Here is a 20,543-nt window from a genome sequence, read left to right as displayed (position 1 = left end):
CTTGTTTAGAGTTGGTCTCTTCACTGTGACCTGCTTTATATTCAAAATATCTAAGCCCAGACTCAAAGATACTTTTATGTTGAATAAACATTGAGTAAACCATCTTTTGTTGTAATATTTATATATACCTGTGGACCTACCAAAATAATAAGCCTGCGCTATGTACCCTGGACTTAGTATTTACTATAGCACATAGTTATAAAAGGGTTTTTTTTTTCCTGTTTGTTGTTCCATGAACCCACCAATTAATGTTGCTGCCAGTTTGACTTTCATATGTCTTAATAGCTGTGGCTTTTGATAATTTTGCCCAATACATCCAGCATTTAAATGGTGCCATCATGTTAGCATCACAGAGTTAACTTAGTCATAAAAATTGCCTGCTTAGTACCAAAAATCAAATGCCATTTCTTATCCTTTTTGTGAATCAGTTTATAAAGAATCATTGGAATTTCATGAAAATAAGCAGATTTTTAGACATCCAGAATTATTTTGTAAAGCAGGCTTCAACTCATTTATTCTCCGTGACTTCTTTCATTTCTTCTGTGTGTCTGTCTGCCTGTGTTTGCCTGCCCCTCTCTTTTTCTTCTAACAGCCCCTTTGAACCAGCTGATGCGCTGTCTTCGGAAATACCCATCCCGGACTCCCAGTCCCCTCCTACATTCTGTCCCCAGTGAAATAGTGTTTGATTTTGAGCCTGGCCCAGTGTTCAGAGGTAGTTGGGCTCTTCTTTCTTGTTTTCACCCAAAGCAAACTAAATATAAACAACAGATACTATTTGTGCCTCACCCTCACAGTGTGTGTTTGTAAGTGTGAGAGTTTTCAGTACTAAATTTCTGCTTGGCCTGGCTGGAATGCTCTGAATGTGCTTCTCACACATACTCACTACCACAAGCTTTCTGTGTGTTGTCTGTCATAAATTTTTAATTAAAAGCAAGAAAATTCTGAGCTTAGATTTCCATCTTGTTTTTTGTTATATTACTTACTTTTTGGTCTTGATAATTTCTTAAACTCAGTGGGTGACAGTAAATAATGTGGGGAGGGGCTTCTTCAAGTTGAATTTATTTTACTTTAATCCATTTAGGTGATAACCTTGATGGCTGCTAATAATGGTTATCAATTTTTTTGGTTTTTTAAAAAAATGGCAATCCCTATTATGAGTTCTTACTAGACTTGTCACTTTATTTTTCTTTAATATGTGTCCTTTTTTTAAAAACGTAGGACATGTATATTTTATATTAAAGGTAGGGAACCTTGTTATAACCTTGTTATATTCACTAACGAAGATTTGTAATATATTTGGGGTATTTAGCATACTTCAGAAAATTAGGATTTATACTTTCAGTTATGCCCTCATGTGAGCAAAAAGTTAGCAGTATAATTTCACTCACCCATTTTATCTTTCCATCCTTTCATTACTGGTTAAACTGATTTTTAAAAATTTAAGTCAAAATTTAGATGGGTGTCTTGCTGTAAATATTTTTAATGAATTATATTTACTAGCTTTTGCTAGTTAGTGTCTTTGAACTTATTCTGAATGTAATGGTGGCATTTCAGATTTTTGCTGTCTCAGCCCAACTTTCTCAGAAAATCCATGGAATGGGCTGGAAGTTATAGAGTACTGAGTAGTGTAAGTAAAGTAAGTGATACAATACAGCACTGAGTAGATCAGAATTGTGAAGCCTGGGTAAGCAGTTAAGGCTTCATGATGTTGAAAATTATCAGTGGAAGGCAGAATATGGATTGTGCTCTAATTAATAGACATTCCAGATACCTTTTTCTTTTAGAAAATTGTATGTGAGGTCATGGAAATTCCACATGATGACACATGTGGTATAGTAATGAGAAAAATTCTACACAGTTTTAACATTTAAATGTTGCCATTAGTATTCTGATCCTTGTTCTTTGAAAGATAGTGACTTTTTAACTAGAGAATAGTTATCTCCTTTTTAAAAAAATTGAAGTCTTTTTTTTTCTGTATGTGCAAACATTACCTGACATCTCAGTCCTACTTAGCTATACTCAGACCCCACTAGGAGTCATTGCCCTGAACCCCTCTGAACCAGGTGCTTTCTGTACATGAATTGGGATTTTTGCTCAATCAGCATTTGGAAAAATATCCATCAGAAAGGTATGCAACCCTGCCAACTGAGTCCATTTTCAAAGAGTGTACCCCTTGGACTCATTTGGCTGATAGAATTTTTCCATTTGTAGTAACTTGGCTAAGAGCCCATAGTGCTTACCTTGGCCTCATTTTATACGCAGAGATTTCTCAGAAAGTCTTGAGAAACCTGCTTGGCTTTGTTTGCATTAACTTGGTTATGCAGGTAAAATTTCATCTTTGTTTACCAAAATAAGCCTCCAGGAACCAATGAAAGTGACCAGTATCTCTCACTCTTAAATAGTATAGTATGTAGTACAGGATTCTTTAAAATTTCAGTGGTTAATATGAAAGAGCCAGGTAATGTCAGCATTATGGCCGTTATTAGAATGTTTCCATTTGGGGAATTTCTATCTTTTTTTTTATTGATAGGCTGTTAAGGTAACATAATTAAAAGTTTATTTTTTATATTCGCTTTTAAGTTGATTTTGCTCCTTGTTTTTTGATCAAAGAAAAAACTTGGGAGTATTTTTTAGTGTTTATCTCTTATTTTAAAAAGATTATTTTTCTCCTAGACTCTGCACCAATAAACAAAGTATATATCTGTAATCAGACATTTTAAAGGTCATTAAATTGACCAGAAAGCTAAAAGTATAAAACTAAAAGAAATTATAGTTTTTTAATTTAAAGCTAGTCACCAAATGAGGCTCCTTTTTTGCATGTCCTTTCCAAATGGTATTAGAACATATACTGCATTTTTAAAATAAGTCTAAATCTCCCTCTACCCTCTGCCCCCAATAAGCTAATGTACTTGATCCTCCTTTAATAGATATATTTTTCCTTTCACTAACTTAGGATCAACCACAGGTTTATCTGCCACGCCCCCTGCCTCATTACCTGGCTCACTCACTAATGTGAAAGCATTACAAAAATCTCCAGGACCTCAGCGAGAAAGGAAGTCATCTTCATCCTCAGAAGACAGGAATCGAATGGTGAGAGTATATGATATCTTTTTTCCTCTAAGTTCTGTCTTAGAAGTCATAGCCAAATGTAATGTCACCTTTTAGATATATGATATATAGTGGCATATATGTCCATATTTGACACAGAATTCCCATAATCAAATAAATATAAGAGCTGATAGTTTTTCGCTTAAAAACACAACACAACACTGATTTTCGCTCTCAACTCTAATATAATTGAGTAAAAGGCAGTTTTGGAAGAGCAAGAATAGTGTTCTGTTTCTAAACTATGGGAAGAGAGTAAGCTGGTATTTTAGGAGGCATGATTAGGCATATATGTTCTAAAGAGTTGGTCTGAAACACAAATATCTACCAAAGGACATTCTTCCGTAATGAAAAATTAGCTGTCTGCTGTAAACTAAATCTATATTAAAAACTAATCATTTTAGCAATAGTATATGTTGGATATGTGGGTCCTTTATCATCCCAAAGTGATTGTATATGTTGATAATTTTTTTTAAGAGAGAGATTGGGTCAGATAAGATACATGAGGAAATTTAGCACTGACTGGGAGAAAGTAATTAGATTATCAACAGCCATAGTACGTTAACTTAACTTTTTGGCCTTTGGAGCCAAAACTAGTCACAAACGTATAGCACTTATCTTGCTCCTAGTAGTCTTCCAAATGATAAAAAAGCTGCTTTATTTTATTGATTTTAATAATAAAATTTAGTAGTAGTAACATTTCTGCTCATACCCAATAAGTAATTTTTATTTTTTAATAAACTATTTCCACCCTAATACTGACTTAGGTCTTAAACTTAAGTTCTATATTGTAAGAATCATCCTTCTATTATTCCTCTAGAGTATGGGGTTTTTTTGTTGTTTTCTCCAAAGTTCTTGCTCTCTTCCTAACTTATGTCCCTTTCAGGAATAGGGAAATGTACTTAGTGTGAAACATAAGATTTTCCCTTTTTGTTTGCCTTGGCTTGACTTTTGCACTATTTTTATCAAGAAAACACTTGGTAGACGGGATTCAAGTGACGATTGGGAGATTCCTGATGGGCAGATCACGGTGGGACAAAGAATTGGATCCGGGTCATTTGGGACAGTCTACAAGGGAAAGTGGCATGGTATGTATGTAATACGGTGACCTTGTCACAAATTATAATAATAGAATATAATAACTTTTATAAAAAAATATCAAAGGGAGTAGTCACTGTTTGCGTCATTAAGCTAATTTTGATCAGATGCAAGAGTCCTCCAAAGGTTTATAACAGAAATTATGGGAAATAAAAACTGGATTCACAGCAGCCAGAAGTTTAATCATTATACTACAGTAATAATTTTTAAAGATGATCCTCCAGATGAGCTAGTCCCCAAGATTTTTTATTTTTATAAGTCTTTCTGCTGGTAATTTTATTTGTATTATAAACCACAAGTAAACATATAAAAAGAGTACTTACCAGAGGAAAGACTGGGCAGTAAACATATAAAAAATGTTCAGTATCACTAGTTGTGAAAGAATTACAAATTCTAAAAATAGAAATCATTATTGCCTCTCAAATGACTTATATTTCTTTGAAAAGATAATCAAATGGACAAAGTTTTTTTTTAATTGATTATATTTAGAGTTGTGATTGTAATGCTGCTGGTAGAAACATAAATTGCTATGAATTTTCTGGAGGGCAGTTTGGCAATATGTATATAGAGCCAACAATTCCATTTGTAGAGCAGGAACAAACAGATGTGTGTGTAAGTATATTCATTAGAGATTTGATATTAATGAAAAATGGAAATAACTTAAGTGCTCATTAATAGAGGAAGGAATAAATAAATTGATAACCTCCATATATGATTATATAGAAATTAAAATGGTATGGTAGATGTCTATTTTATGGAAAAGTGTATGTGGTATATTTTAAAAGCAGCACGTATAATACCCCATATTATGCTGCTACATATACATATATATAACATAATTTTTTAAATGACCATCAATATTTTAGTATATATCTTTTTAGGTTGCCTTTTTCATATGTATTTATAAATATTTATACTGCATACATATAAAAGCCTAGTAGGGTATACATCAGTAGGTTAACAATGGTCATTTCAGAGTGACATGATTGTGGGAGATTTTAATTTTATTCCTTTTGCTTTCAAAATGTTTTAAGTTTTTAATTTTAAGTTTGATTTTTTTTACTATAAGCACTTTATTTGATAATCAGGAAAAATCAGTAAGTTAGTTTAATTATATTGAAATATACATGCAAAAAAGTACACATAAGTGTACAAGTAGCTAAAATTTCACAAAGTCAACACACTGTTCAATAAACAAAACATTACCAGCACTCTAGAAGTCCTCCTTATGCCCTCTGCCCCCAAGGGTAACCACTGTCCTGACCTAAACAGAAATAATACAGGATGTACTCCTTTGTATCTGGTCCTTTTTACTCAATATTGTTTATAAGATTCATTTATATTATTGTATGTAGTTGTAGGTTATTCATTCTCTATATAGTGTTCATTGTGTGACTGTAGCATGACTATCTACTGTGTGATGAGCATTTGAATAGTTTACAGTTTGGGGCAATTATGGATGCTGCTTCTATGAATATTCTTAGTACCTGTCGTTTGGTGAACACATGTGTCCAAGTTGGTTGGTATATACCTAGGAAAGAATTGTGGGGCCCGTAGGTACTGCCAACAGTGTTTCAAGTGGTTGTACCAATTTATACACCCTTTGGCAATGTGTAAGAATTGTACCTGTTTCACATGCAGTTTTGTGTTTTTTAAATAATTTTCCTAAGTAAAAAGCGACAAGTTATCCATGGATTTGAAAAGGTGTTAAATACTCTGATAAAGAAGTCTGCAGTTTTCTATTTTGGCCAAGTTCCACTGGGCCTGTCTACTGCAGTTTTAGCATTCAGTTAGTGAATGCATCTAATTTAGTGTTGTTAAATAACTAGGAAAATATCATGGGTGTTTAATTGGTTAAACTAAATATCCGGGGAAAAATGAGATTGGCTGTTTTTTTGGATTGGTATTTTGAAATACTAGTATAGGAATATTATTGTTAATTTAGTTTTTATCCTTAGAAAATTAATGCAGTTTAGGAAGTTAAGGTATAATTTATTTGCAGTTTTATAATGGTATAGTTTTAAGGCTGTGGTAATTAGTGAAAATACCCTAGGTTTTTTTATATTTTTAAATTTTAAAAATTGGAATGACATTTGGAATGGCAATTACCTTTTAGGTGATGTGGCAGTGAAAATGTTGAATGTGACGGCACCCACACCTCAGCAGTTACAGGCCTTCAAAAATGAAGTAGGAGTACTCAGGTGAGCTCGTGTGAATCCCGTTTTCCAGAGAAGTTATCTTGATCAACTTGTGTTTTCCAGTGGTAGCCACTGTTAGCTTTACAGATTTACTTAAAATGAATAAAACAAAGTTTGTCTGAGCATATTTTGTCTTTAACTGTATTCTTTTAAGTGGTATGCAATATTATATAGTACAGCTGATAGAAATATTAATCCTAGAGTGAATTAATGGAAATATAGTGTTCTGATCACGAGAAGTAATACTTCCACTTATGGAGACAATGCTCTCAAAATTCTAAGCTTATCAGAACACATTTAGAGATTGTATCAAGCCCTGGAACTTGAGGAAAGTTAACAAACTAGAACATGTCCAGGCAAGGACAACTTAGGTGAGGAGGATTCTGGAACTGTAACTTAGGGAGAAAATAGTCAACAGAACTGAGAATATTTGGGTCCATAGAAGGCTGTTATGTTCAAGAGGATATAAACTTACTCTGTTTCATTGCAGAGAGCAGAACAGGGAATCCAGTGGCGGAAGTTGTAGGAAAATGATTTTTTCTCAACCTAAAATTTTACTAATACTAGAACCACTTGAAAAGAAAAAAAAGAGGGGACTTTCCTGGTGGTCCAGTGGTTAGGACTGCAAACTTCCACTGCAGGGAGCGCAGGTTCGATCCCTGCTTGAGGAACTAAGATCCCACATGCCATGCAGTACAGCCAAAAAAATTTAAAAAAGAAAAAGAGTAGTGGGAACAGGCTACAGTCTCAGTGATAAACTTCCCATAATTGAAGGTATTTAAGGAATCTCTAGTTGCCTATCTATGAGGTATACTAAAAAAGATGTATATGGAAAGGGTAGGATGTTAGACTAGGCAATTCCTAAAGTCTCATCTAAATTTATCCTTCTGTTGGCTTTTTTAAAAACACCTTTTTCTGACAACATCTTATTAATAAGTAGACTGCTTCGGCCCTCTTTTTTAACATTTGCTAAAGTTTATCAACATTTACTATTTACTGTCACATTTCTTTTTACAGGAAAACTCGACATGTGAATATCCTACTCTTCATGGGTTATTCAACAAAGCCACAACTGGCTATTGTTACCCAGTGGTGTGAGGGCTCCAGCTTATATCATCATCTCCACATCATTGAGACCAAATTCGAGATGATCAAACTTATAGATATTGCACGGCAGACTGCACAGGGCATGGAGTAAGTTCCATTCTGTTAAATCTCTTGTAAGTTACTTTTGAAGACCATTGAGGATATTTTAAAGGTTTTAGCTATTATACTTTTGACTTACATTTTCAGTTACTGTCCAGCAACATGTAGACACTTTTAACTAATGGCTAGCAATATGATATTAAGAAATAAAATAGTCTCTCTCTAGTATAGTCTTCAGAACATATATCAAATATTTGATAATAAATATGTGACTACAAATTTCTGTTTAGCATGCTCTAATTTAGCTAAGCAATAAGGGTTCAAAAGACAAAAATAGGCCAAAAAAAAACCCACTAAAAAGTCATTAACAGTTATTGAAGTATATAAAATGATTGTTAGTTATCCTTTCAAATTTTTTCCACGTACCCATATTTTCTATTGCAAGATGATCATCTGTGTGAAATAAAGTAAAAGTAAAGCAAAATGAAAGTCCGCATTTTGATCCTTTTTGAGGATTTCAAGTTGACTTGTTCATATCCATTGAATTTTGCTGTGTAATTTAAAAGATAAAAAGTTACTCTATAAAATTTATCATGGGTCAACATAGGAAACTGACTATGAAGGACAAATTTTGCATGCAAGTACAAATAAACAGGTAAATCAAAAGGTAAAATTAAATAAATTTTGAAAGCACTTTGATGAAAAAATTTAAGTAAGTAAAATATGTTTGAAAGTTCCATAGGTAGTTTAAAAATATGCATGTGTCTTAAGTTAATTTAACATTTTATAGTATACAAATGGCTTTCACATGCATAGGCCATTATGTCATTTAATCTTTGTAATGTTATGAAGTAGATATTTTTATTTTATGTTTACAGGTAAGGAAACTGAGGCTTCTAAATGACTTGTCTAGACTCCACATTTAATAAGCAGCAGCAAAGGTGTTTAAGTCAGGACTTTTGATTCCCAAACCATTATTCTTTCCCCATAACCACTATAACCACTATACTGCTTTTACATTATAAAATTAGAATAAAAAAGGTAAAAGAGTATACATGTACTGATGCCTAAAACTCTGACTCAGGATCATTTGTAGCAAATAAGCATAGAACCAAGACTCAAAACCAGATCTAGCTGTTAAATCTTCCCACTGTCCTACCCTCTCTGTCTCAAAACTAGGCAATATATCTGTAATTTAGATTGTTTATAAACCTGTATTCAGCCAAAATCCTTATTGCAGCAAATTATTACCTTATTCAATAACATTACCACTTATCCAGTAGACTTAAAACATCCCACCTCTGAATCTGAATCTGTTCAAATCTGAAAGATTATATTAAAATCTTGCAAAGAGGGACTTCCCTGGTGGCACAGTGGTTAAGAATCCGCCTGCCAATGCAGGGGACACGGGTTTGAGCCCTGGTCCGGGAGGATCCCACATGCCACGGAGCAACTAAGCCTATGGGCCATAACTACTACTGAGCCCATGTGCCGCAACTACTGAAGCCCGCGCACCTAGAGCCTGCGCGCCGCAACATGACAGGCCACCACAATGAGAAGCCCGTGCACCGCAATGAAGAGTAGCCCCTGCTCGCCACAACTAGAGAAAGCCCGCACATAGCAACGAAGACCCAACGCAGCCAATTAATTAATTAATTAATTAATTAATTTAAAAAAAAATCTTGCAAAGAGTAAACCTTGGCCAGAATGGTAAACATGGAGAGAGAAACAAAGCTTGTTCTGCTCCCACCCCACCAGTCTCTTTGCTGTTTCTTCAGCAGGCCAAGCATGCTCTTTCCTCAGGGCCTTTGTACTTGTTATATTCTTTTGGAGATAAGTACTCATGCCACAAATATTCATAGAGCTTCTCTCTTTTGTCTCTGTTCAAAAGTTGCCTTTTAAAGGAAGCCTTCTCTGATCACCTTATATAACATTTTCCTGCCCCACTCTGTCACTCTGTACCCCATTCTTGTTTTTAACACCCAATTCCATATAACATATTTGTTTATTGTCTGTCATCCCCACTAGAATACAAGCTGTACAAGAGCAGGGGTCTTGTTTTGTTCATTGTTTTATCTCTAATGCCTAGAACAAGGCCTGGCCTATGATAGATACATGTTACAAAAATTTAAAAATGAAACCATGATTACACACAACTGCATATTATTGATAGATTTACCTTCCAGAAGAGAAAGCAGTCACATCCTAGTCATATCAAAACTGAGAAATGTCAAGAAAAGGAAAAATAGTCAAAGAAGTAATAAAAGAATAACAGAGGGGAAAATGCTTTTGCTATACACAGAGGCAGCAGAGAATAGTATTAAAAATTGTTTTAGAAACAGTAAGGAGGCAGTGAAGTGCCAGTGTCGATTAAGGTAAGAAGTGACAGGAGAGAAGAACACTATCAACTTGGAATCGTTCTGTGGTCTGGGGAGTAGTTAGTTAAGAGGCAGTATTTTCCCATTACTTTACAGTTTGGGATCGATAAGTATAAAGCTTTACAGTCAATTAATTTCTCTAAAATACTTTGCTTACATTTTTAAGTAACACTTACTGTATGATGAGTATGTCTGGCTATGAATGTAGATCATCCCATCAGTTTATCCTATATTTTAATAGCTGAAAAAGTATTAATTATAAAATGTAAGCCTTCTAACAGATTATATTTTTTATTACCAGCTTAAATTTAATCAAAGAAGATACATTTCCCTTCGGTTCTTTATAAGACAATATATACAACTGGGGTTAAATGTACCAACACATCTTTAGTTTCTGAAGGCTTTGGCAGATTGCAGATCCTCTTATTAAAGTGGCTATGTGATTTTCAGGTTAAGGTAACAGGTTTTTGCTCTCTTGAAACACCACCAAAACTGTAATAATGAGAATTTTTTTGAAGCATGAACATATAAAGATGGAGAAAACAAAGAGGAAGAAAAGAATAGCAGTAACATTTTAGAAGCTAGAAAGCAGATGGAGAAGTGATAATGGACATAGTACACCCAAAAAAACTAAATTATTAACTGACTGTGGAAAAATGGAAACCAACCTGATTTGTACCACAGAATTCTCAAGTCTCAAGAATTGGCACTGTGGGGTTATCTCTGGAGGAGAAAGAGTACATAAATGAAAAGGCCTGTCTGAAATGTTTCTCTAAATCCCTTCTGCTCTGTGCCACTGGGTAGATACCCCATCCCTACCCTGGCAGTACACTGGAAATGTATTCTCTGGAGAGGGGAGAAACTCTCTGGACCCAGGACATAGGGGGAAATGGCGGTGGGGGGGGTGGTGAGTGACTGCTTACTGAGTGATGAGCAGAGAGTTCCCCTGTGCTCTTTTCATTTGCTTCCCGGACTGCTGGCAGCCAGACCTTCCCCTTCACGCAGGAGATTGGAAGAGTTTTGTCTGAGGAATCTTACCAGCCAAGAGTAAAGACCCAAAGGTAGTGACATCAGGAACTCCACCTAGACGGGAGTACATGGGAGTTCAAACCCAAGAAGCCCATCTGCGTGCTCAGAGCTTTCCGTAGCCTTTAGTCTCAATCTGAGTAAAGACAAATTCTCTCTCAACTACCAGATATCAGAGGGAAAGTTTCTGATGCCAGTGAGAGAGAACAAATGGGGGAAAAGGCAACTAGGAATAAACAAACACAATGCAAGGAGAAGAGATACCCACCCCCCGCAAAAAAAAACCCTATCACTTTTCTCAGAGATAAAAGATTTTCTATCTATGAAACAAGAACAGATGCTTTATAAGGAACATTCAGATAACAATTAAAAATGTTAAAATGCTGATATTTACAGTACACTGGAAATTACTTTCCTTGCAATTATTAAACTTTTAAATGTCGGGTCCCTCTTCCCTTGTCTTCCACCATCATTGCACAAAGAACAGAACCAGCTAGATGTAGCTGACCAGTAACTCCACAGACTATTTAAATAGCTGCTTAATAATGTACTTCTGCGCAGCCTCATTTCAAAATAATCTGCCCCCTGCATGATTTCCAGATGCTGTTGAAAGTGATCTTTTCTACTTTGCAAAATTGACTCTAAAGTCACAGGGTATAAGCAGAGTAAGAGCATCCTATCTCATTGTATAAAGTATTGAGGTCACAGTCATTCATAAGATAAAAACTTTAGTAATTAGGAAGGTTGAATCATTGGGACTTTCAAATATGCCACCTTTATTGGATTATAGAATATAAGCACACGGTGAATGAGTGCCATTTCTCCTGTGTGGTTCTGTTCTCTCTCTTCAGTAAACGATCATTTCTGATTCCTAGGTTAACTTTAAGAGGGCAGAGCTATTCTAGTGGTAGATAATTAAAGACTCACTCTTAGGAATCAGGGTTCATGTAGTATGTTTATCACCTTCTCACCTGATAGTCATTGATTCAGCCTAAGGGCCAGGGTATTTTAAAGAATAATGTTACTAAAGAAATTTCAGGACTCGTCAGTCTATCATGCTGTTTCTTTGCAGGACTTTTCATTTCAGTCTAATATTTATTTATAATTTTAAATTTAGCTTTATTATAAAATTGACTAAATGTTAAATCAAGGAGGCACAAAGAAAAGGTTGTGGTCTGTTGTTTACTCACAGGAGTGTTATATTCTGTATATAAGGTGATTAAAAATAATTTGGGGATAAATGCTCACAGTTTACTTTTTGAAATAATGGAGCGTATGCCTCCTTTTACTCATAAGTAAACCTATTTATAGGAAAGATAGAAGGATCAATTGAAGCTGAGAATTTGGTGAACATGTATTAATGATTGAAAATAATTCTAATTAATTGAAGAATAATTCTAGCAAACGTCATTTTCTGGTAGATAAAAACAGTAATTGAGACGAGGATGCTGATAATCACAAACAATGCAAATTAAAAGAAGTACACTATTTTTTACCCACTGGAATTGGGCAAATTCCTAAATTCTGGCAAGGTTAAGTGTTGATAAAGTTTAGGGAAATTGCTTACTGGGACACTCCTGATGCAACCCAACCACCCTGGGGACATTTTGGAAGTATCTGTTAAAATGTAAAGTGTCTGGTCTACCCACAAGAAACACCAGCTTTTGTTCCAAGAGATGTGTATAGGAAGAGATGTATTACAGGAAAATATATAATAGTGAAAAATTGGAAACATAAATGTCCATCAGTAGAGGACTGATAAAGTTTGGCACATATGTGCAGGGAAAGAATATATAGCAGAAATGAATAATACATGTATCAACATCAGCTTTACAATATGTCCAGTGAGAAAAGCAAGCTGTAGCATGAGACCACTTAAAATTTTAAAAACAAAACATTATATATATATTTTTTTAAGTCTTACATATATGTATGTAGAAGTAGGAAAGCAAAGATTAGAAGGTATATGCCAAGCTCAGTAGTTGTTTTCTCCAGGAATGGCAAAAAGGGGTCAAGATGGGGATAGCTATCAAGGAGAGAGGGGCTTTAGCTTTACCTATATAAAATTCTTGTGGTTTCTGGCTTTTAATTAAAAAGATTCTACAGTTGTGTTTTACTTTCACAACCTTTTTACAGGTATAAATTTTTTAAAAAGACAGGAGGCAAATGTGTAAAAATTTAACTGGGTTAAGTATGGTGAGAATAAGTGATTTCTACATTAGCCTTTGTTGCAGTTTTTCTTAATTTCAAAATATAAGGTATTATAAGGAAATACATAATCATTATAGAAAATGTAGAAAATGTAAACATAAATAAGCACCAATACTCCACTGAGAGAGAAGTATCATTAGTGTTTTGATGTGTAGTATTATGTATCTTTTCAGAATTCTGTATTTTAACACTGTATACAGTGGTTTGTTGTGGTTTTAAATACGGAATCACACTGGTTTTACCTTTTTTTTTACTTGCTCTTATTTTAGACATCTTTACTGATCGATAAATATTATGTTCTGACTCCACCTCTGATACTACTAGTAACTCACTCTTTTTTTTATACCAACTGTGTTTTGTGGTTTTTTTATATATACAGTGATATATTTAGCAATTACATAATACTTTGTGCCAGACACTGTTCTGTGTACTTTATATATACTATCTCAATTAATCCTCAACAACCCTGTGAGGTAGATCCTATTATTATCCCCTACTTACTGATGGAGAAACTACAGTTTAAAAGGCCAAGTGACTTGCCGCAAGCCCTTTGGCTCCAGAGTGTATTTCCTTAAACTCTACACTGTTCTGCTTCTTGAGTTTAGTCAATCCTTTCAACACCTCAAGTGAGCCCTTAATGCCGTGCAGCAATCACACTTTCCCTTCCCTGGTTTTTTGCTCTTCCTCTCCCGTAGACACTGTCATACTTCCTTTATCCTCAGTTCTCCAACACCTCTTCTCCAAGAACTGTCAGCTGATAACCTTGCTTGCCATTTCATTAAGAAAATTAGAAGCACCCACCATAATATCTACCTACCTACCTACATTCATGCTCAGTTTTTCTGTTTTATCACTAAGAGTAAAAGCCAGTCCTTCAATTTGTGCACTAGATTCCATCCCCTTTCTCCTATTCACTGACATCTTTTGAGTGGCTCTCTCCTGTACATCATCAGATTTTCCTTTTCTACTGGATTTTCTCCCATTTTAAAACATCTTTCTTATCATGCACATTTGGAAGAATGCTGACAATTGTTGAACCTAGGTGGAGGGTACCAGGGTATTTATTGTACTCTTCTTTTAATTTTTCTCTATGATTAAACATTTTCATAATAAAAAAGTTGTGGAGGTCCCTTCCTTGATCCCACTTCCCTCTGAAGCTATCACCTCATTCCTCGTTTCTCATATAGTAAAACTTCTCAACAGAGTTGTTGATACGCACTCTCTAATTTTCTTCCCTCCCCTTTTGTCTTGGACTCCACTCCAATCAGGCTTTTTTGCCCCTGACCCTTCACTGAAATATCTCTGAATAAGATAATTACCATGTTGCTAGATCCAGTGGTTAACTACTCAGTCCTCAATCTTTTTGACCCATCAGAAATATATAATGCATTTGATCACACTCTTTTTCATGAAACCTCTTCTTAATCCTTTAAACTCTACCACCTGGGAGCCTTTTCAAATGACACATTTTAGGCAACCACCCCAGATCTACGGAATTGAAAATTGCATTTTAACAAGATCCCTAAGTGATTTGTATGCATACTAAAGTTTGAGAAGCGCTACTTTAAATCATATTCTGATTTTCCTTCTTACTGTCTGTTCCTTCTCAGCTAGTTCTTTTTCAACTCCTTAACCTCTCTAAATATTGGAATAGTCCAGGGATTACGTTCCTTTGGTAATCCCATCCAGTTTTGTGAGTTAAAATACCATTTAATTACCTTTTCTATGCCAGTCTCCAACCAGTTCATTTCCTCTGAACTCCAGACTGTCATATCTAACTGTGTGCTCAACATCGCTTGATTGTCTAATGGACATCTCAAATTTAACATGTCTAATTCTGAGCTCCTGATCTTTTTCCTCAAGCCTGCCCTTCCAACAGTCTTTCCATCTCAGTAACTGACACCTCTGTTCTTAGGCTGCTTATGCCTGACGTTTTGTACTTAATTTTTGACTCCTTTCTTTTTCTCACACCGTACAACCAATCTATTAATCAACTCCTGTCAGCTCTATCTTTCAAGTATATCTAGACTCTTACAACTTCTCATCACCTATTCTGCTATCACCCTGATTCAAGCCACAGGTATCTCGTGGCTGGACGAGTGCTTTGCTTCCACCCTTACCCACCCTCGGTTTCCTCTCAGCACAGCAGCCAGAGTGGTCCTTTGAAGACTTGGGTCAGATTACATTGCTCCTGTGCTCCTCCAGTGTTGTCACTTTTCATGCAGAAAGGAAGCCCAAGTCCTTATAATAGTCCTTGTCATGTGACCACCACCACAACCCTCCCTCCCCCACTGCCTGTTTTACTCCCTCTCTCAGCTCACTCACTACTCTTCTCCCTCTTGCTCCTTCTGTTCCAAGCCAGTTTGCCTTCTTTGCCATTCTTAGAACATGGGAAGTGCACACCTGCTGTAGGACTTGACCCTTGCTAGTCCCTCTGCCTGCTGTGTTCTTATCCCATATCTGCCTGACTCCCTCCCCTCCTTTGAATCTTTACCCAAAATGTCCTTTGTAAAGAGGCCCTCCCTGGCCTAAAATGACGACCCCCTACAACTTAGCATTTTCTGTCTCCCACCTATAGAATACAGTATATTCTACTCATGCATCTTTTTTATTTTCTATCTTCTATACTAAAATGCAAGACCCTTGAGGGTAGGGATTTTCTGCCTTATCTCCAAGACTTAGAACAGTTGTTGCTTAGCATATGGTGGGCTTTCAATAAATATGTGTTAAATAAATGAAAGAACCTATGAAGGTGAACATAATTATTATCTCCATTTTACAGGTTAGGAATCCAAAGCTTAGAGAAATGATGTCATGTACCCAAGGTCGTATGGCTAGTAAGTGATACAGTTGGAATTCAAAGCGAAATCTGTACACTCAAAACCCATCCCCTTTCCACTATGCCTCTCTGGTCGTGTCACTTAGGTCCTCTAGGCTCTGGTTTTCCCATCAGTATAGGTGGAATTATTGCCTTTTTGCTTGCCTCACAAAGAAACACAAAGGTCATAAAACGAAGTGATGTAAAAATATCCTGAGAACTTGAAAATGCTTTACGTTTACAAGAGGGTGATAGTAATTCTTTGTTTTCTTATAGAAGTTTTACAGTTTTTGCTTTTAGTTTTAGTTCTTCAACCCACTTCAAATTGGTATGAGGTAAGGGTTGAAGTTTTTTTTCCCTCATACGGGTATCCAATTGTCCCAGCAACATTTGTTCAAATATCTATCCTTTCCCACATTGAGCTGTCTTGCTCTTATAAATAAACAAATATCATGCTTCTGATTTTATGTATTTGGGCTTATGAATGTTTGAAGTGAACTTAAAAAGAGAGAATAGCATAGTTTTTGCTATTCCATCAATATCATGATATTCCATGTTTACAATACATTCTCATTTATTCTCTTCAGGCCAGTGTTGTACTTAAGAAACTATGATGAGAATATTTTCCAAAGAGGGATTATACCCTCTCTAATGCAGGTCCCAGATAGGAAACAAAAAAGACATACAAATATCATATTCATGGACTAGAAAACTCAACATTGTTAAGATGTCTGTTCTTTCCAAATTGATCTATAGAATCTATAGGTTCAGTGCAGTCCCAGTCAAAGTCTCAGCAGGATTTTTTGTAGAAATTCACAAGTTGATCCTAAAATGTATATGGAAATGCAGTGGCTAGAATAGTCAAGACAGTTTTGAAAAAGAACAAAGTTGAAGGACATTTAGTGTGAGATTTCAAAACTTTCTATAAAGCCACAGTAATAAAGACACTGTGATATTGGCATAAGGATAGATGTGTGAGTCAACACAGGGAGGAAAGAAAGCCTACAAATATATCTATTATGTCTATGGTCAGTTGTCTTTTTTTTTTTTAACCAAGATGCTAGGGCAATTCATGGAGAAAGGATAGTCCTTTCAACAAATGTTGCTGGGACAACTGTATATCCATATAGGATAAATAAATAGCCCTTTCCTGATACAAGGCATGAATATTCATTCAAAATGGATCACAGACCTAAGACTAAAAGGTGAACATCTTAAACTTCTAGAAGAAACATAGGAGAAAATCACTGTAGCCCAAAGATAGGCAAAGATTTCTTAGGACACAAAAATTAAGAACCGTAGAAGAAAAAATTCGTAAATTGGACTTCATCAAAATTCAAAACTTTTGCTTTTTTGAAAGACATTGTTAAGAAAATGAAAAGACAAGCCACAGTCTTGAAGAAAATGTTTGCAAGATACATTATCTGTTGAAAGAAGTGTATCCAAAACATATATAGAACCCTTACAACTCAGTAATAAGACAAACTACCCAGTGGAAAAATGGGCAAAAGATTGGAGTAATTTATTAAAGAATATAAAAGAATGGCAAATAAGCAATGCAAAGATGTTCAACATGTGAGGCATTAAAATAGACGAGGTTCCCCTGCACACCCGCTAGAACGCTTATAATCAAAGCCAGCAATACCAGGTTTATTAGCAAGGATGCCGAGTAACCAGAATTTTTATACATTGCTGATGAGGATCTTAAATGGTACAACCACTTTGGCAGTTTCTTTTAAAATTAAAATTACCATATGAGCAATTCTAATCCTACTGATTTCCCCAAAATAAATGAAAACAAGTCAGCAACAAAGATTTGTACATGAATGTTTATAGTATGTTATTCATAATTGCCAAAAAACACAGCAACCCACATGTCTGACAGGTAACTGGGTAAGTTATGGTATATCTGTACACTCTTAATACTGCATGCAGCCAGTGTGTGAATCTCAGGATCATGCTGAGCCAAAGAAGCCGCATGTTTTTGTTTATGTGAAATTCTAGAAAAGGCAAAACTAATCACTAGTGACAGAAATCATTATCAATGGTTGCCTGAGCCTAGGGTGGGTGTTATTAATTGCAGAAATGTGTGAAGAAGCTTCTAGGGGTGATGGATATCCATCTTGATTGTGGTCGGTCTTTAGATAAGTGTATATATATGTGTTTGTGAAAAACCCTTTAAACTGTGCATAAAAATTGGGTGCATTTTGTGTTGTATACTAGTTATACCTGTCAACAAATTTGATTTTTTTAACACAAGAGAAAATGAAAAATCTAAGTAAAAATAGAATTTAGGCCACTATAGAGCACAACTGAAAAATGTGTGAACTCCATGTATTAAGGATTTTAATTATTTTAAAGTGGTAAATGATTACTGACTAAACAGGAGTAGCAGAATGGCATTCCCTTTGGTCTTGCTCACTTCCCACATTGTGATTATGAGGGCTTGGAGGGCAACAAAGTAGAAGGGAGACCAGAATTTGAAACTGTATTTGGGTAAAATAACACCTTGTCACCACCGTCATGCGTACCAGTCCAGTCAACTGCTAAATTCTCTATTGGTGTCAGAGGAGAGATTTAGCTTGCTGTGTGAAGACTGATGAACTTTTTTGAAATTGTGTAGCATTAGATGAAAGAGGACTGAAGTGCTAATGTCTGTGTAGGCCAGTCATTTGGTTTTAGAAATAGTAGAAAATACAAGAAAATAGCAAACTTGAGTGAGAGATACTTGAGGCTTTTGTAAATAGACTAGACTGGTAAATGCCTGCACCTACAGATGATGTAGGCATAGTATTTGAATTTCAGCAAGGTATTTGAATAATATTTCTCATGATATTCTTGAGGATAAGATGGAGATATGTAACAAACGAAGAATTTAACTAGGTTCATAATTGTATTATTGTCATACCTGAAGCTCTTAAGCTAGGAGATTTTTGTCCTCCTTCTTCTCTTGAATATGACTGTGTATTTACAGATAACTTAGATGAGGGCATCATTAGCATGCTGATCTTTTATAACTTATTTTTTAGTGAAAACTAAAATTTTAATAAGCTGAAATTGTAGGTCATGTCTACAAAATATGAAATCTTATCCAAGTCCAGAAAAGAGAAGTATACAAATGTTGGATGAGGGAAATGGTTTTGTAGGAGCAATGCAAGAACAACAACTCTCTAGGGTTGTAATTGAATATAATTTTAATAGGAGCCAGTAGAGTGACTGTGGCTGCCATAATAATAATGGCTGGTGCAATAAACATTTTTTCCCACTGTAAGGAAGATGAAGATGAATTTGGGTTTTGTTTTTGTTTTTTCTGTTTTTTGAGATTCCAAATGTAAGTGAGATCATACAGTATTTGTCTTTCTCTGACTTATCTCACTTAGCATAATGCCCTCGAGATCCATCCATGTTGTCATAAATGACAGGATTTCCTTCTTTTTTTATGGCTTATTCCTGTGTGTATGTATGTGTGTGTTACATTTTCTTTATCCATTCATGGACACTTAGGTTGTTTCCATGTCTTGATTGTTGTGAATAATGCTGCAGTGAACATGAGAGTGCAAATAACTCTTTGAGATCCTGATTTAAATTCTTTTGGATATATATATACCCAAAAGGGGAATTGCTACATCATATGGTAATTCTGTTTCTAAGTTTTTGAGGAACCTGCAGTCTGTTTTCCATAGCAACTGCACCAATTTATATTCCCACCAACAGTGCATAAGTATTCCCTTTACTCCTCGCCAACATTTGGTATTTCTTGTCTTTTTGATAATAGCCATTCTAACATATATGAGGTGATATCTCATTGTGGTTTTGATTTGCATTTCCCTGGTGATTAGTGATGTTGAACACCTTTTCATGTATGTATGTACCTGTTGGCCATTTGTATGTCTTCTTTGGGAAAATGTCTATTTTTAAAACTAGATTGGGTTTTTTGCTACTGAGTTGTATGAGTTCTTTATATTTTGGGGGTATCCCCTTATCAAATATATGATTTGCAGATATTTTCTCCCAGTTGGTAGGTTACCTTTTCATCTTGTTGGTGGTTTCCTGTGCTGTGCAGAAGCTTTTTAGTTTGGTGTAGTCCCACTTGTTTGTTTTTGCTTTTGTTGCCTTTACTTCTGGTGTCAGACCCAAACAACTTGTCATCAAGTCCAATGTCAAGGAGCTTACTGCCTATGTTTTCTTCTAGGAGTTTTATGGTTTCAGGTCTTACATTTAAGAGGAGGATGAAGATGAGAATCTCACTCTAGTTTGTGTTGATCAGATCAAATCTAGAGCATTGTATTTCCTTTCGGGGCATCATATTATGGTCTAAAAAGAATGTTGAAAAGCTGAATCTTGAGTAAGACCTTGGAAGAAGCAGTGTAGAGAACAAATTTTACTGGATGATTTGCCAGCTTTAAGATTAAATTGAGTCTGTAGATGGACACTTTTTCTTTTACAAGGAAGGAGGCTCCTAACAGAAACCTATCAAGAGAATGATATTCATTTAGTTTATAGCATGTTTTTTCTTTCCTGCTACCTTTATAAACTTATAAGGTTCTACTTAACATCTTCAAA

The 20,543-nt window shown here is 35.3% G+C and overlaps 1 protein-coding gene across 4 annotated transcripts in view; it reads left to right on the top strand.

Moving 5' to 3' along the window:
• Positions 1–20,543, top strand: part of BRAF (B-Raf proto-oncogene, serine/threonine kinase) — a 159,388-nt gene that overhangs the window by 108,621 nt on the left and 30,224 nt on the right. For 3 of the 4 annotated variants that reach the window (XM_082632467.1, XM_082632466.1, XM_082632468.1), the window contains exons 10-13: positions 2,954–3,090; positions 4,076–4,193; positions 6,320–6,404; positions 7,419–7,595. In XM_082632467.1, coding sequence (XP_082488593.1) covers positions 2,954–3,090; positions 4,076–4,193; positions 6,320–6,404; positions 7,419–7,595 — 517 coding nt within the window. Of the gene's footprint in view, positions 1–592; positions 713–2,953; positions 3,091–4,075; positions 4,194–6,319; positions 6,405–7,418; positions 7,596–20,543 lie in introns of all 4 variants that reach the window. The other variant, XM_082632469.1, reaches the window with a different exon arrangement.

Source organism: Mesoplodon mirus (genome assembly GCF_964341445.2).
Source record: "Mesoplodon mirus genome assembly, chromosome: 9".
In the NCBI taxonomy this organism is placed as follows: domain Eukaryota; kingdom Metazoa; phylum Chordata; class Mammalia; order Artiodactyla; family Ziphiidae; genus Mesoplodon; species Mesoplodon mirus.
This window is presented reverse-complemented; position numbering and strand designations above follow the sequence as displayed.